This window comes from Epinephelus fuscoguttatus, linkage group LG6 (assembly GCF_011397635.1).
Source record: "Epinephelus fuscoguttatus linkage group LG6, E.fuscoguttatus.final_Chr_v1".
Classification (NCBI taxonomy): domain Eukaryota; kingdom Metazoa; phylum Chordata; class Actinopteri; order Perciformes; family Serranidae; genus Epinephelus; species Epinephelus fuscoguttatus.
In genome coordinates, this window is record NC_064757.1 from 38405469 (window position 1) to 38421818 (window position 16350).

At 43.4% G+C, this 16350-nt stretch overlaps 1 protein-coding gene across 23 annotated transcripts in view; it reads right to left on the bottom strand.

Annotated features, from left to right (window-relative positions):
- camk2b1 (calcium/calmodulin-dependent protein kinase (CaM kinase) II beta 1) overlaps positions 1-16350 on the bottom strand; it is a 130155-nt gene that overhangs the window by 40171 nt on the left and 73634 nt on the right. For 9 of the 23 annotated variants that reach the window (XM_049578507.1, XM_049578509.1, XM_049578506.1 and 6 more), the window contains exon 13: positions 2853-2890. In XM_049578507.1, coding sequence (XP_049434464.1) covers positions 2853-2890 — 38 coding nt within the window. Of the gene's footprint in view, positions 1-732; positions 766-2852; positions 2891-15677; positions 15774-16350 lie in introns of all 23 variants that reach the window. The other 14 variants (XM_049578505.1, XM_049578513.1, XM_049578512.1 and 11 more) reach the window with 5 other exon arrangements.

Below are 16350 nucleotides of genomic sequence, written 5' to 3' on the forward strand. Positions count from 1 at the left end.
TTTGCGTAGTTGTGTTTGAAATTGTCTCTATTAAGCCATGTTTAATGTGTGTTTTGAATCAACTATATAAATAAAGTTTGATTTGAACTGAACTTTACAGCACTTAACACAGTCCTCCACTGCCGAAGTAAAAATAACGTGCCGATTTTTTTCCCCCACGACTAATCGATTAGTTGAAGATTATGTGCGACTTTAGTCGACCAAGATTTTCTTTGGTTGACTACAGCCCTACCAAAAACCCATTGAGATGAGGGAACCGCGAGTGCTAAAATGCTAACTCATTCCTGGGATTTAGGACTCATTCCTTCACTGCTCTATACAGTTGTTTAAAGGGCGAACTTCTTGATATTTCCACAACAATATGAATAGGATTTTAGGAGTTATGATATGTATATGTAGTAGAAAGGGACTGTGAAGCAGTTCTTTTTTTCTTTTTCATGTGAAAGAAGGCTATATTAAAGGTTATTTTATATATACCAGAGCAGGATTCCCAGGAAATGCCTACATGACACTTGACTGCTGTTTGAATAAAATGCCCCATGAATTGGGCATCACTATGTCACAGATTAGTTCTTCAGCAAGGTGAGGGAAACTAAACCCTACTGATGAAATAGAGTAAAGGCAGGGGAAAGGTGGATATAACAAACACAGGAGTGGAGAAAGTGGGAGTGGGGGGGAAAAAAAAAAAAAAAAAAAGGAGTCACTGAGCAAACACATAAATAGCATGCTCACCATATACTGGACAGTAGAGCTGGACTTGCGTTTCTGTCCTCAGGCGATTGATGGATGCATGGATTTATTGACGGATGGATGAAGGATGATAGAAGAAGGGAGGGGGAGATAAAGTAACCAATGACAAAAGTGAATGAAACTGGTACAAAGTAAGAAAGAGAACTTGTGCACTCTGATGTCGACGTGGCTTTCAATCCTTCAGAAGAACAGGATCAGCTTGGGCAAAGCAGATGAAGGACAAGTGTTTCCCTTCAAGTGTTACTGCAAAAGTATGGAGGTGCAAGCACAAGGAAAAGGAGCAGTGGTTTAAGTGGGAGTCATTAGGAAGAGGACATAAGAGTGAGAAGCAGATCACAGAGACGTGGTGCAGATGACAAAACTGTGGCCCGCTCTTCTTCTGTCAACAGATCAGGAACATTTGGGGCACCAAGGAGCACGATGGAGACATAATGCAAAATTGATTCGGTCAGAATACAAAAGCATTCTCCCCGAACTCATTTTAAATTTAAAATCACAACTGGCTCAATGCTTGTAAAGCTGTCACATGTGGAATTTATTCATCAATAAATTATCACCAGGATCATTTGGGGACATGGGTGCAATCAAGACCAATCAAAACCTTGTACTTGTATTTTGTATTCTTGTGAATTTGAAATCTGTTGGATTGTTTGTAGCAGTTACTGTGTGTCATCAATACAACAACACTGCATGAAATGCTGAATGGAGTGGCTTTTATGGGCAGTAGCTGGCAGCACGGGAGGCTGACAGTGGTGTGTAGTTAGTGCCAGAGAGAGACTGCCTGCTTGCTCTGAGCAGGTGTTACAGCAGAAAGAAAAAAGTCAGGTGCCATTACGCGTTAATGAACCAGCTGGAGAGGAAGGAGGAGGAGAGGCCGAGGAGAGGAGGTCAGAGTGGCCAAAAGGACATGTGGAGGGAAGAAACAAGAGAAGAGGGAGGGATGAAGGAAAGCGGGGATGGCAGCAAACGAAGAAGACGCCTTTAGAAATGGTTTGGGGCGAGTGTGTGGGGAGCCTGTTGCTAGGCAATGAGTGCGCCGCAGTGGAAGTAAGCATCTATTTCTGTCGTCTGAGTTTCCAGGGTCCAGACTGGCAGCTATTCCTGGAACTGGAGTCACATTCCCTGCTGAACCAACTGAGCAGGGAGAAAGGGGAGGGAGGGCATGTGCGCGCACACACACACACACACACACACACACACACACTTACAGACACCCACGCTTACGCACACTCGATGTGCAGGCATGCTCACGCCCCCATTTGTGCTTTCGTTCTCTTTTCGAGCCGACAAACAAATGTGATGTATTCACACACAGTCACATTTGCATAAACAACAAACACACACCTGTGTGTCCACGTGTGTGCTCGCAAAGCTCCACCAAACATAATGTACAATGCCGAGAAGCAAACGCATTCTTTTGCATGTACGCCACATTCCGAGCTTTGTCACACACTATCATGCATACATGCTGCACACACAGACATGTTCATGGAAGCTTTGTGTGGGATGTGTTACTGCAGTGTGTGCGTGCGAGTGTGGGATGGTGAGAGATCTTCATTAAAGGATGAACTGGAATGTGGGGTTAAAGACCAGATGGGGTGAGCAGGAATAGGAAGCGCTGAAAGACGAGGAAGAGGCAGAAATGGAGGGATGAGAGGCAGAGGAAGTGATGAAAAAACGAATGGGGAGGCTGACAGATGGTTACATTTAATAATGGAGATGGAGAGGTGGCAATGAGCTGGATAATGCCGAATCAGAAGGATGTGCTACTTGAGGCTTGAGCTCTGACAGGCAACACGCAGGCTGACAAAAGCACAAAAGCATACACACACATGTATATGGACACGTGTCCGCAGATTTGTATCCAGAGTAGGGCTGCGGCTTTTTAAAACAAAATGAACACAATGAGCTCACGACAGACACAGAATTAATGAAAAAAAGTGAGCTACAGTGGGCAAAAGTGAGAGCCAGATTAGGACAAGAACCAAAGAGTGGAGCAGAGAAAAACACCAGAGAAGAAGAGGCAGAGTTTCTATCTCTGGGAAATTAAGCAAGAGGGAGTGAAAGGCAGAGACGTGGGAGGAAGACGTGATGACCCTTACCTTGACATCTGCCTTTTTGTTGAGCAAGGTCTTAGCTGCTGCAATGACAAACAAAGGCAGAAATAACCAGTCAGAGGCGGAGATGAACAGAAACAGCTAACACAACAATGACTTATTTCAGTGAGTCACATCTGCTACATCTTTAACCTACATTGAAGGGACTGAATTCTTTTGACTTTGTTGAAAAATGTTCTGTATTGACCTCTGTAGTAAAACTGTCTTTTTGAAAAGCAATAGCTCAGTTGAGGTAGTCGTACACCAGGTTCACACTGGACAAATGTGCTTCTCTGCTCGTTTCTAATAACATGTAGAGCTCTGTTTCTATCTGCCCGTGTGCATGTGCTCATCTCTCTCGCTCTTAATTTAGACACACGTGACAAATATGTGGAACAAGTAAGCATGGGATGCATACTTTATCATATATAAGAATCAGATCACTTGTATAATATATCCTTTATATCACTCAGAATGTGTTTTCCTGCCAGATTCGCTCTCTAACAAAAACAGGCCAGATGCCGAAAGTATCGCTGCAGATCGTGATCTGGCCCCGGAGCTGGTTCCCAACTGGTCCAGCCATGGGGTCCAGATTTCTCCTTTGTCTGTCAGTCACTCTACAGCAGGAAAAAGCACTTCATAATAAAAGCTCTGTGCCATAAATTCAGAATGGATCCACAACCCACTTTTGGACCGCTACCTACCAGTTCAGAACCTAGCTAGCTGGTTAACATGGGCGCCAAAAGGTAGCATGCAGCGCGCCATGGAAATCTGTGCGCTTTGCGGTGCTTCCGCGTCCAGTGTGAACCCAGCTTTATTCCGAAAGAGCAAGAGCACCCCAGCACCTTGGTGACAGAGCACTGAAATTCTGTTTCATCGTAGCAGCACTGTGACTTTTCCAGCCACCATGATACATGTTGCTATCCACACTTATTACACAGCTTTGTTGAACGCTTGAATCTGATTAGTCATTTATGGCATTGGCATTACACCTCTTCCTAACATTCATCGAGTGATCGAACTCTGGCGGATGGAGTGCGAAAAACTGTCCAGATATACAAGGAGCGACTATTGAGCCCCAGTAAAGCCGAAGCAACGGCTTGCTGTTGCTCTTAAAGTAGGTTGGAGATGCGCGAAGCTTCACCCAAAATAGAGCCAGGGTGAGTGGTTTCTCAGCCAAGCTACACGTACACAACTAACTACGCTCGTTCGCATCGCGTCCAGTTAGTAATCTGTTATATTTCTGAATAGCAGACCACTGCCATGGATATAGTTCTGATCACAGATGCATAGCAGAAGCTAAAGTTCATTTTAAAATAGTGCAATCATTTCTAAATCGATACTTTGCATCCAATTATTAATTTCGTAACTAAGAAGCTGTGTAATAAGTGTGATACCATACAGCGAGCAAGTCATTATCGTGAACTGAACCCCTTCAGGATGATTAAAAACCTGCATCACCCTGTTGGGATTCATTTCCTAATAATGGCGTGCTCAATGTACATCATCCCCTAAATGTGTTTTCCTTCTAGTGATGCTGCGCAGCCATTAACCTTCTAAAAATAACCCCCTGCCAACAATCAATATATGAAATCAAGCTCATTATGCAATCGCACGATCTGAAGTAATTGAAAATCACTGCCCCTGTTAAATAGGTGCATTGGAGTGATTTAATCAGGTTTTATAGATCTAGCAAGGTACCACCTACAGCTCCAAAGGGGATTTATGCTTAAAGCCAAAGCTAGTTGGTCAGGCAGACAAGGAATTATTGCAGTGTTGCATCTCAACTCAACACACATCAACTGCTTTAGGGTCACAACTCATTGCTTTGGTTTTTTAACAATACAGAGACGTTGTTGCCAGTGAAATAAAAACGTACTCCAACTCATTGTTTCACATCACTTCTTGTGCCAAGGTCCCCTCATGGTTGCGAGCAAGCCGAAACAAAGATGGCTGCCGTGCAAGACCCAACAATAAGCCCTGCCTTAAAGAACTCTGTGGGGGCCTTAAGGAGGATTAGTCTTCAGTCTGCTCTCTAATGAAGGGTAATGAAGGAGGGAGTGAGGGTAGGAGAGGAAGAACGATACTGTAGACTCAGTCCTCTGATGAGTAATACCCATAATCCTTACAACAGCGGAAACTGCGCCCAGACAACAGAACGGTCCGCAGGGCATTCACCATGACTGCACTGCTAAAGCACGGATAGCTAGGTGGTCCAAATGCCTTAGATAGATACACCTTCACCCAGAGGGGCCCCAGAATAAGAGCCAGACTGTGTGGTGGTTTGCCAGTGGAGGCTTTGGGTGTGAGGATGTAGACAGAGGATTAACAATAACACGATGCCAGATGTTGACGAGATCAGATGGGCAAAGGTGTGTATTTTCACTGCTTTAAGGTTAAAACAAAAAATGCACTAGCAGACTTGTTGGACCTTTACAGCTTTAACCCTGCACTCATATGAGTTGATTATCTGTTTGACTTCACATCTAAACGTTACAAACTATTTTGATTTCTCGGCTGCCATGTTTCTATAACTGTCAATACACCACTGGAGGGTCAACAGTCTTTTCTTTCTTGATCAGGAAAGAAAAGACTTTTATCCAACTGGGAGCTAAAATTGAACACAGTTCCTCATGAACTTGGGATGAATTACATGTTCAAGCATTTTTTTTCATCTTTGTGAATCACGTCAAAAAGGCTACATTGATGTCTGAAGCACAGAAAGGCTGGATTAGTCCTCCATATTGGAAGCAATTTCCCCATCTCACACCTCTGATTGGTGTAGCAAGGAATAGCTGCAGCCTATTAAAGAAGAGAAAGATGGCTCTATCTACCGTATTCCTGGGGGCGCTACTGTAGAAATCATTATGGGTGCAACTTCCAGTGAGACAGTGAAGGTAGCAGTAACGTGGTTAGTCACACAAACTGTCTATGATTTGTCTAAGCTTAAATAAGCATTTTCTAAAATGTTTTTGTGGAGCTCTGGTACCTGCTGCACTTCATTAAATCTGTGGCTTCAACAACAGTGTGTTGAACATGCAGCCTGAACAAAAGGGGATTGTTCCTGTAACCAACAGTGCAGTTGACATGAGAAATAATAAAACCAAAAGAGTTTAACGGGACATGGCAGGCTAGTATTAAAATCAAAATTTGCAAAGAGAATGACACCTAGAATGACAGGTTTGTCACTAGACATTGGTGCGAGACATTTCTGTCGATCCCTGTCTGCATTCTCAACCTATTACTTAATGTTACTAATATGACTGAAGTCTGCTGCTAAATGTGGTGTTATGTTTCTCTCAGTGCAACTCCGATTTTAATAAATCAGCAGTTATAAACGTGTAAACTGTCAATCAGGCAGATGAGTGGAGCATTAGCTGGAAACACATCATGTTTATTCACTTTACACGGAGCTACAATTGAACTGAATTGTGTTAAATATTCACTGAATGTGTTAGTGTCTGTTTATGCGTTGTAAAAAATCATAAAATGTCATAAACAACCAATGCTGTCAGATGGCTGTCAGATGACAGAGGTATGATCACATTATCCGAGTAAGGTGTTACAGGCGTTGTGTTACACACTGAAATTCCCAATCGCTCTAGGACAAAGGAGAGGTGCACCATTAACAAACCACTGCCACTGGAACACACCAGTTCCGATTGAGTGGTGAAAACTGCGCCCATAATTCACGCAAGGTATCGTAGGGGCTAGGAATAAGGTGGGTATGTTTCCGCTGTCTTTATTGACACTTTTACTTTTTCATGAACAGTAAAAGCGCCTTTATTGACACTTTTACTGTTCATGAACAGGATGACATCTTTTGGTGGCTAAGCTGGAGGTAAAACAATTCTCCACAGACATTAGTTAGAGCTAGATTAATTAGAGTTAGAGCTAACTAGCAAGTTCTGTTGGCTTGTTGTAGACAATGGAGGAAGATGAAGCGAGTGGTGCGTCCAGAAATGAAGCTCAGTGTAAGTTCAGTCAGGAAGACCTTGTCTGTGCTCACCCTTCCACATTTCTCTCCATCCCACTCTCACTACTCCCTCTAACCAGCTGACTATGGGTGTTCACTCCTCTAGTTATCCAATCACATTTTGCCACGATGTCTCAGCCAATCAGGATGCCACTGCAAAATTTTAAATCTGCTCTCTCTTCTGCTGCTGTCAGCCATCATTTTAGGCAGAAACTTCGCACCCTCCTCCACCCCGGTCACCTCCAGCCATCGTATCCAGAGTCCTGGACAAGCTCTCAAAGACTCATTCCTCCACTCATCCAGATCATTGGCACTTCTCCATCTCCCTCTCATCTCATCTTCATCACCTCAACCACCACCAGTGTCTAGACCCTGGGGGGTTCCCTATTCGAACATGGATTCATCACCCTCCTTAAACCAAACCATCTCTACGGGGTCTAATCGCCAAAGACTTTCCACATTCTTATTCATACGTCCACATGTTAATAAATATTCTTTTACCATGAAAAACATGTCAGAGTGCACTGTCTGTGGAGACGGAGCAGCGGAGCACCAATCGGAGTGAATTTCGGAGTGATTAACTTAACCGTTTGTTAACTCATACAGAAATATAAAGCTCAGTTTCTTCGACCAACAGGGCTCTCATTTTAGTGTAGAGCGTCAGACTGAATTTACAAACGCACCATATCAGGTCACTCACTCTCCGGGCCTGCGAGTGTTACTTGAAAAAGTAAACACTGACCAGCAGGACCAGACTGGCCGACCCCAGTCGTACAAAGGAGGGCGACACTTGAACGGTTTCCTTCAGTTTGTTTTGCTATCTAAGCTAATGTTAGCTCATGCTTTACAAAGTTAGCATTACAGAGAAATTCAATATTCCTCTAAATACCTCCCCAATTTCTAGAGACATGGACATGATAACCTTTAATACACATAACGTTATTCATCCCTACAACACTAAATACTTTTCCTTAACCTGATATGAAGTGTGCGCTGCACGTGAGCATTTTTCATGATCGCCTCCGTCCAGTCCTTTTGTCTTATCACATTTAACCATAGTTGTCTTTTTTTTTTTTTGTTGACAGGCAGTGGCAGCTGGTATGTGTTCACATTTAGGTTTTGAGCCATGACTCCTTCTATTCTGGCTCCCAATAACACAACAGGACAACATTTTAAGACTTCCATGGAGCCTACACCCCTGAGACTCAACTCAATAAGCTCAAACTCAATATGATATTAACTCAATCCTATAGAGCAGATTTCCCTGAAAACAAAAAGATATGCGGCATGTCCAGATACATGGCAATGTGACCATAAAATAACAGTATGAACTGGTGAAGGAGTGACAGTAGAAACGTAAGTAAGACAAAGTGCCCATCTGACAGTAATTTTGTCATCGTGAAATCTTTTTCTTCACCCAAAGGAAGGCATGACAGAAGAAGTTTGAACCACTGTTGTACATCAAGGGCCAACAAACAGGTTCGAATATTAAATCATCTGAAGACACAAATTACATTTACGTCACATTACAAATGATGTTCTTTAGCAGTATGGCTTGATTATAAGGAATACACCAATAATTTGGGAAATGCTGTTGCCTATCACCGAGTCCCAGACTCCTTCTCTGTCTCTTACTCCCCTCAACATAATCCTTGCTGGGACTTTTTAAAGGGGCTGAGTGCAATTTCAAGTCTAATCAGATGCAATCACATCAGCAGCCAGCCATGTTACATAAAACACTATTTCTGGCTGTTTTTTTTTTTCCTCCTTCCTTCCCTCTGCCTCTCTTTCTTTCCCTCTCTCTCTCTCTCTCTCTGAACATGAGACACAGCTCCTCTCTGATTTCCTCACGTTCGTTTCCAAATACGCTCTGAGCCAGGGACATTGAATTTTCAGCAGAAGCCTAACTTCCATGACAGGGTTCCTTCACATTTTCCATTTCAAATCCCATACTTTCCCAGACTCAAATTTCCACACTGCTCTCAGACCATATTTGACATCTGAGTGCAAATAGCCAACTTGGATTTATCTAGTGTGGTTTTTAAGTCTAATGACAAATATCTCTGCTCAAAGTGGAAGTAAACTAACCAGTGCTACCCATATTATTTCCCTTAAAGGCATAATTCACCCAAAAACTGACCATTTGTGTATCAATGAATCATGCAGCGATACCCTGAATTTGTGAAGAAGACTGTTTTTCTATCCAAGAAGCTTCTTCAGTTCAGAATTGAAGAAGCTTGGATGAAAGGTGAACCTTCAAGAAACGCAAGCAAGTCCAGTTGCCTACAATAAAGCACTTACGAGTAAATAAATACATTCACCATTTCTGTGGAGTCTTCTTCACAAATTCAAGGTATCGCTGCATGATTCATTGATACACAAATGGTCATTTTTTTGGGTGAATTATGCCTTTAAGGATGTCAAATATGGTCTCAGAAATCTATGGAGCAGTGTAGAAATTTGAGTCTGGGAAAGTGGGATGGGAGTTGCCCAGTTGCCTACGATATAGCACTTAGGATTACCATGACCTGGATGACTGAGAATCTTCACCGACAGTTATTTACTGATTAGGGACCACTTAAACAACAGTAACTGTACGTTCAAACCAACAGCGACCAGAGCTTCCAAAACGCCCGAAGTCATTAATTTTCAATGAGAGCCCGGTGACTTGGGCGACCTGGTTGTCAGCCACGCGGACTGGAGAAGGTCCGGAGGGGAATTAAAACTAGTTTTAATTTATGGTAATGAGCTCTGATGCGGTTCGGCAACAACCAATCGGAATGCTGATGTGCTTCGATGAAGTAGGTCCCAGAGAACAAGCCATGTAACTTTGGTTCCTACAGCACACTGTCGCTGTTCGGTTACAGAGACCAAAATAAAAAGAATGAGGCTTGGGGCCACGTCGCAGAGGTGGTTGGTTGGTCTGATGAGTTTTAAAGTGTGTAATGTTAGTAATAGAGGAGAGAATTGCAGGCTTTATTGTTTAATTGTGACCTTTTTAGGTGTTCTATTTCTGTTTTCTGTTTTCATTGACCAAACATAACTTTCTATAGGCCAACTATGAGCTCAACTACGCCGCTTTCCACCAGTCCACTTTGCGGCTCCTTTAAATTGACAAGCACAATCAAACGTGATGAGCGACTAGAGTGACCAATGCTGCCACAAATATTTTTGACAGTCGTGCTTCTTGGACGTCCGCGAGAGACTTTGCCTCCTTGAAAGCTTCTGGTTTGAACGTACAGTGACACTGACACTCATATCACTCATGCAGTATAATTCAAGCCTCATTTACCTAGTCGTATGCTCAGTAGTTCCCACATGCATCCTAAAAAAAACCCTGTTAGTATTGGAGTCTGGCTTTGAAGAGAACTTCTTTAATAAGTTTTAAAGTGGCTGCTAACAAGTGGTTAAATGAGACTACAGAATGTCATCACTCCAAACACAGCTTTACAGCCTTACTGGGGTCACGACGCTAAGTCATGCTGCCATGGTGTAATTCTTGATAGCCTTACATCAGCCTTTTACTTATGGTGACTGCATCTCAGTGAGTTCATTTGTGAGGATTATGCTGATGAACAAAACATGTAAGTATCATAAATGTTTGTTTACCACAGAGCTTATTTTTTGCAATAATCCAAAATCCAATGGACAAATCCCATTGTTCTGATGAGGGAACTAGGGCGATGCTAACTTCTGCGCCAGCCTACAGAAAAATGTCATCCCTGGACCACTCTATGTTATCATTCCCCTGCCTTTTTTAAGTCTTTTATAAATAAAATTTAAAACAGTTGCCTGCTCCAAATGCCATGAAAACGATTCTGTTTTGGAAGGGGAAATAGTCTGGAAACACAAATATGTTTTCAGACTGTCTTTTCTAATTTTCCACACGTACCCTGACCTGGAAATCACTACAATCAAGTTCCATACTTTTCCATACTGGGTAGGAACCCTGCCATGAGATTATCCACTGGGCAGTGATTTCTTAGGAGGAACAGAGGACCAATCACAAGGAGGCCGGCTCAAAGTCTAGTGGAGCTCTGGCTCAGTCCTCTGAAGAAAAAATTACATCCTTACAAGTGGACTTTTAAAGCTCTCACTTGAAAAGCGTGAGAGTAATCAACCACCAGCCGCCTTTTTTCCAACCTTTCTTCTTCTACTTTCCTGCCTCATAGTGTCTCAAGTTTGAAGTGGGGTTCACACATTCAGCGGTCGAGGGGGGTACTCATAGGAAGTGGTAAAGAAGCACTAGATAATCTTGAGAGATGTGAGATTGGCATGAATGTGCATGGCTTCTTGTTTTGCTGTTGTTCCTCCTTCCAAAGGCTGATTGTTACTGAGGGGAAGAAATTGGGTCAGAAGAGTGTCAAGATCATTCTCGCATGTTCTCTGATGGCTTGGCAAAAGAACAGAGGACATGAGAAGATCAGGAGAGCAGAGAGGAAGAGTAATGAAAGTGATAAGGGTATTTCATTGGGCTTGTACCAAACACCATTATTGATATTTAAAAAGAAAATAAAACTGCTATTTTGCTAAAATAAAATGGCGTGGATTCCAGTGATGAAGAGGAAATCTCTGTGGAAACCTGAAAAAATCAATGGTAGCTTAATTCAAACAGAAGGTGAAGAAGCAAGGGGCGCTCCTTACCTTGCCACAAATTACACATGAAGCAAGAAGAGAGAGGAGGAAGAGATTAAAACAAGATCACCTCTTTAAATTCCCACTAAGGTCACGCAAGATGCACCACTGCAGAAGCAAAGCAAGGGTGGGCATGGATTCACATGACAATTTAGGGGGTAATCACACAAGAAATCAGATACTGGAGGGGCCAATGTAGCTGCAAAAGTTCCTCAAGAACTTTTAGCATGTTGGTACAACAGAGGATACTTGATTGTTCTCCTGCATTAGGCCAAGGTGAGGTCTTCTAGACAGTGATTGTATTTGTGTAAATGAATATGCGAGATAGAGCGAGGCCTCCAGTAAACCAGCGAGGCGGAGTGAGGGTGATAGGGGGAGGCAGCCCACTATAAATATTTGATTGGAGCCTAGTGGAGGCTCAGGGACACAGAGAGGACTGTGGAGTCCCAGTGGGCCACAGAAACAAGGACACTGCCACCACTTCTGTCTCCTTAGCTTAACGCTAGACTGTCATGTGAAGCTCTTTGTCGTTTACGCCTGCGGCCCATTTCTGCATACCCAGAACAAACACATTAGGTCAGGTTCACATTTATTAAAATGTCCTCCGAATCCACTGCTCTTGCACTTCACGGTTCAAATATTTATGGTGTTGAAAATACTAAAAACAGACTTGACAAAAATGTCTGTGACATCACCCATAGTTCCCTGAAGCTTACTACTGGGTTTATTAGCACTAACATTCTTAAAATAGACTGTTTCTTAAAACTGCGACAATGTACTGTAAAACAACAAGACTTTTCCAGCAAACTGGCTGCGGGAAGCTGAGTGCATTGGTGAAGACAGCCAAGGACGTAGCAAGCTAGAGCTTTTTCTCAAGAGGTGCCGGCTGCCCAAACAACAGCTAAAGGCAAGTAAATATTAGATTTACATTTGTTGTGGGGGGGGGGGGGGGGGGGGCAGAAGTAAAACGCTAAGGGGATGCCAATGTTGCTCTGTGTCAGCTGAGTGGGCAAATAGGCAATTGTTTGCTATTAAGGAAAGGCGATAGACTGTTTACAAAAATGGACAATGTGACGGCTCACCAAGAGTGAAGCATAAACATCTCGATTGCCGTATGGTGGCTGTCTGAAGTATAGGACTTAAACCCCGCCTCCTCCATGTTAGTGACATGAGCCCAACTCAGGGGCTGTCCACACCAACGTGGGTATTTATAAAACCGTGACTCTTTGCTCACGGTTTGGCCTTTCATCCACACATAACCGCAGTTTTGGGCCCCTGTAACCGGAGTTATTTCTAATCGGAGTCCAGTGAAAAGTCCGGTGTCAGCAGTCATATGTGGACAGGATAAACGCAGTTATTTTGTCTCGTCTCCATTGTATGACGTCACAGTGTGCGACATAAACAGAAAACAGCTGTGTTATTACCCGATCCAGTGTGTGCGAGAGACGATTTGAGGATGGACCTAAACAAAATACTGCTGCTATTTAGCAGCATATCAGCACTTTGTGGCTGTATCATACAACTAACGCTACTCAACCACATCCAGCAACAGAGGCGCAAGAGTGTGCTATTACATAGACTGCACCTGCTGCATAATAGTACGCTTGTTGTTGTTTTTCCGGTAATGATGTTTTACTGCCTTCTGATTGGCTACAATGGCCTTACAGTTAGGAGTTATATCGCCACCTACTGCTCTGGCATGTGTATTACATTGCTTGATAGTGGAATTTGCGGTGTCATGTGGACGGAGGTATTTTTATTACACTGCTCGTATGGACGCAGATTTTTTAAAAATTGGAAGCCAAAAAAGTTCGGTTTTAAAAATACCCGTGCTCGTGTGGACTAGGCCTAAAACATCAAAGTTTATGTCAAATAAATTGGCTGCCCTCAAAAAGTCAATCAAACATTAATCGACCAGAAAGGTTATTAGTCGGCAAGATTTCATCAGTCGCTTAGTCACAACAAAACAACAACAGCAAAAAAACAACAACCAAACGTGAAACTCTATTAGGAGCTGCATCTCGTCAAAATAAATCAAAACCTACATGACTGGACCATGTGGGAATTTAATTTGAAAGGTCAGACACAGGAGTGGCCACGCTCAGCAGTCAGACAGGAGTCAGGTTACAAAACAATCACAGCTGACAGATATCTTTCCCTTCTTCTGTAAATATTCAGTCTGATAAACACAGAGAAGTTGATCATGTTAGTGCAGGGCTGCCCAGAGCTTTACATCTGTCCCACAGACGATAGGCATACACACTTATAAACAGCTCCTGGAAGAAGATCAGCTCTGCACTCAGGATTTCAGGTCAATAAGACGCAGACGCAACCTGCCACCACACTCTTGAAAGTTGGCACAGAAAAGCGCCGACCTCTCGTTTTCCGGGCGGTCAAAGACGCAGCATGTGTACAGCCCCTCATTTCCAGGGCTGGTACCTGCGGTTATTCCACAGGCTAGTTAATAACATGTCGGGCAGGAAATCCAAAGTGTGGGATCATTTTGAGAAGGTGAAGGACGAACCCAAGGTGATATGTAAACTCATCTTCAGTGGTCGACTACAAACATGACGTATCATCTGAAACATGGAAGTAGCTACATGCCCATTAGCCCACAGCGTCATTAACAGGCGGCTCGCTCAGTGTGTGACGTGCACTTGGACATAAAATATAGGCCTATATTAATGAAGGTTCATTAGTACGGTTTTGTATTTCTCTGTAATGTAGCACAGTGTTAACAAGCGACTAGTCGACTAATGGTGACTGTTGGTGGACTAGGAAATTTTTCAGTCGGGGGCAGTCCTTGTTCTTATCATGCTATAGTACGTTCAAATGTTCATGAACTCTGGCTTCAAATGACTCCGCAAGTACAAGATGACAGTGGCTAAATCCAGGATATTTTGACTTCATTTTTGTACAGTCAGAGGGAGTGGAAATACATCGTCCACGTTTATATACTGTCATTAATTTGGTCTTAACCACTTGCTATTTTTTTGGGACCCCCCAAAAGGTTAAAAAAAAAGCTCACTCAGTGGATAACATATTCAAAAATAGTAAACGCTTCAAAGGTTTCTGACATCATGAGAACCAGCCCAGCCTTGCATCTTCCACAGTGTTCACCATGCATCAAAGTCCCCCAGTGTTGCAGCGCATGCACCAGTCCAGTGCCCCATGCAGCATTCACCGACAGCGTTTGGGCTGCTCCATCCTTAAAGTGACAGGGGTGAACTTTCCAGTGTCATTGTCAGACAGAGAAAAGAAGAGAGAGGGAAAGAGAAGTCGAGGGGGAAAGTGAGATATGAAAGTCACATGGAACATAGGGGTGATGCGGGTGGAGTTGTAGAGGAGTGACCAGAGAGGTAGAGGTGACAGATTATAGGAGAGCAGATGGGGTGAAATGGAGTGGTGACATGAGAAGAGGTGAAGTGGGAGGAAAAAGGTGAGAAGAAAAAAAGAGAGAAACTGAGAGACAGGACAGCAGTTTGGTTGGGTCGAGGCCATGCTCTGTAGCTGCATCTAGAGATGAAGATGATGGGATGAATATGGGTCAGTGGCGATGACAGAGCAGTGATGGGCACTACAGCCATCCTATCAGATCTCAGACAGGAGGTGACAGATGTGCTGATGTGGAAAATGACAGCAGTAGCTGGGCTTCCATCCAAGTCCTTTACGAATTATGAAGCATGGACACAGAATGGAAAAATGGCAATTGAAATATTCACTAAAACATCTTAAAAATGTAATTTCTCATTGTGTGTGGAGTATGACTTTATGTATGATGAATTCCTACAGTCACTCTCATCGCATCCATTAAGATTTGAAGTTGTGTTTAATGAATGCCTTCCTTGGACATCTTTCCTAACAGCTGACCCTTTCCTTGGTTTCTTTAGGATTAAAAATGCTCACTCATCCTAACCAGAGACTTGAAAAACACCTCAGCTGCTTTTATTTTTTGAGATTTATCAAAAGGTTGCATTGAACTTGCTTGATAGTAAGATGGAAACACAGCTAATGCTGCTGATGATGAGTAAATGGGAGATGTAGTTAGTGACGTGGTCAGCCATCATGCTCTGAGCACCCATGCTGAGGAAGGAGGGAAGGAGGAGGAAGAGAAAGAGGGGAAATAAAGGTAGAGGAAGAATAAAGTGTAAAAGACGGGGACAGAGAGGGGGCGGAGGGGGAGAGGGGGGTGGCATGCCCTGAGTGAGCCACCATGCTACCTTGTTCCACCAGCCCTGCGGTGGTGCCGGCGGCTGCAGCCACTGCTGCCGCGGCCGCAGTGACAGAGGCTGGAGCGGTGGTCTGCCTGCTGCCCACTGTTAAGAGTCCAATAGCCAGTCACGTGTGGAGAAAGAGAGTTACGAGGCAAGGGAGACGAGAAAGAGGCGAACAGTGGGTAAAGATGGAGAAATGGTGGAGTGATATTTTGAAAGAAGGGTCAAAAAAAAAAAGAAAGAAAGAATGTGAGGGCAGGAGGTGAGTCAGAGACACAGCAGGTAGGTGGGCAAGGTGGGGGAAAGGAAAGAAAAGGTGAGACACAAGAAGGCGGAGACAAACAGGGCTTGTTAGTTTAGAGAAGGAGGATTAATTCATACACACAAACTGCTGACATTATTTGGGGGTGACACAATTTCTGTCAGAGATGAATCCGCTGCTCTGACAGAAGGATCACCGAAGCAAAATGTCACCTTTCATCTGGCATTCTTTGATGCTTGCATTTTGTCTCAATGCATCCCTGAAAACAGCGTTATTGTTAGGATGACGGCGGTGATGATGAAACAGAGTTTAGTCGATGTTAGTAAATGTTAGATTTGTGGTGTTCACTGACCTAAAAACTGTCAGCAACATTTAAAATTTACAGCAGGAGGTGCACTGATTGCATGAAATTAAATA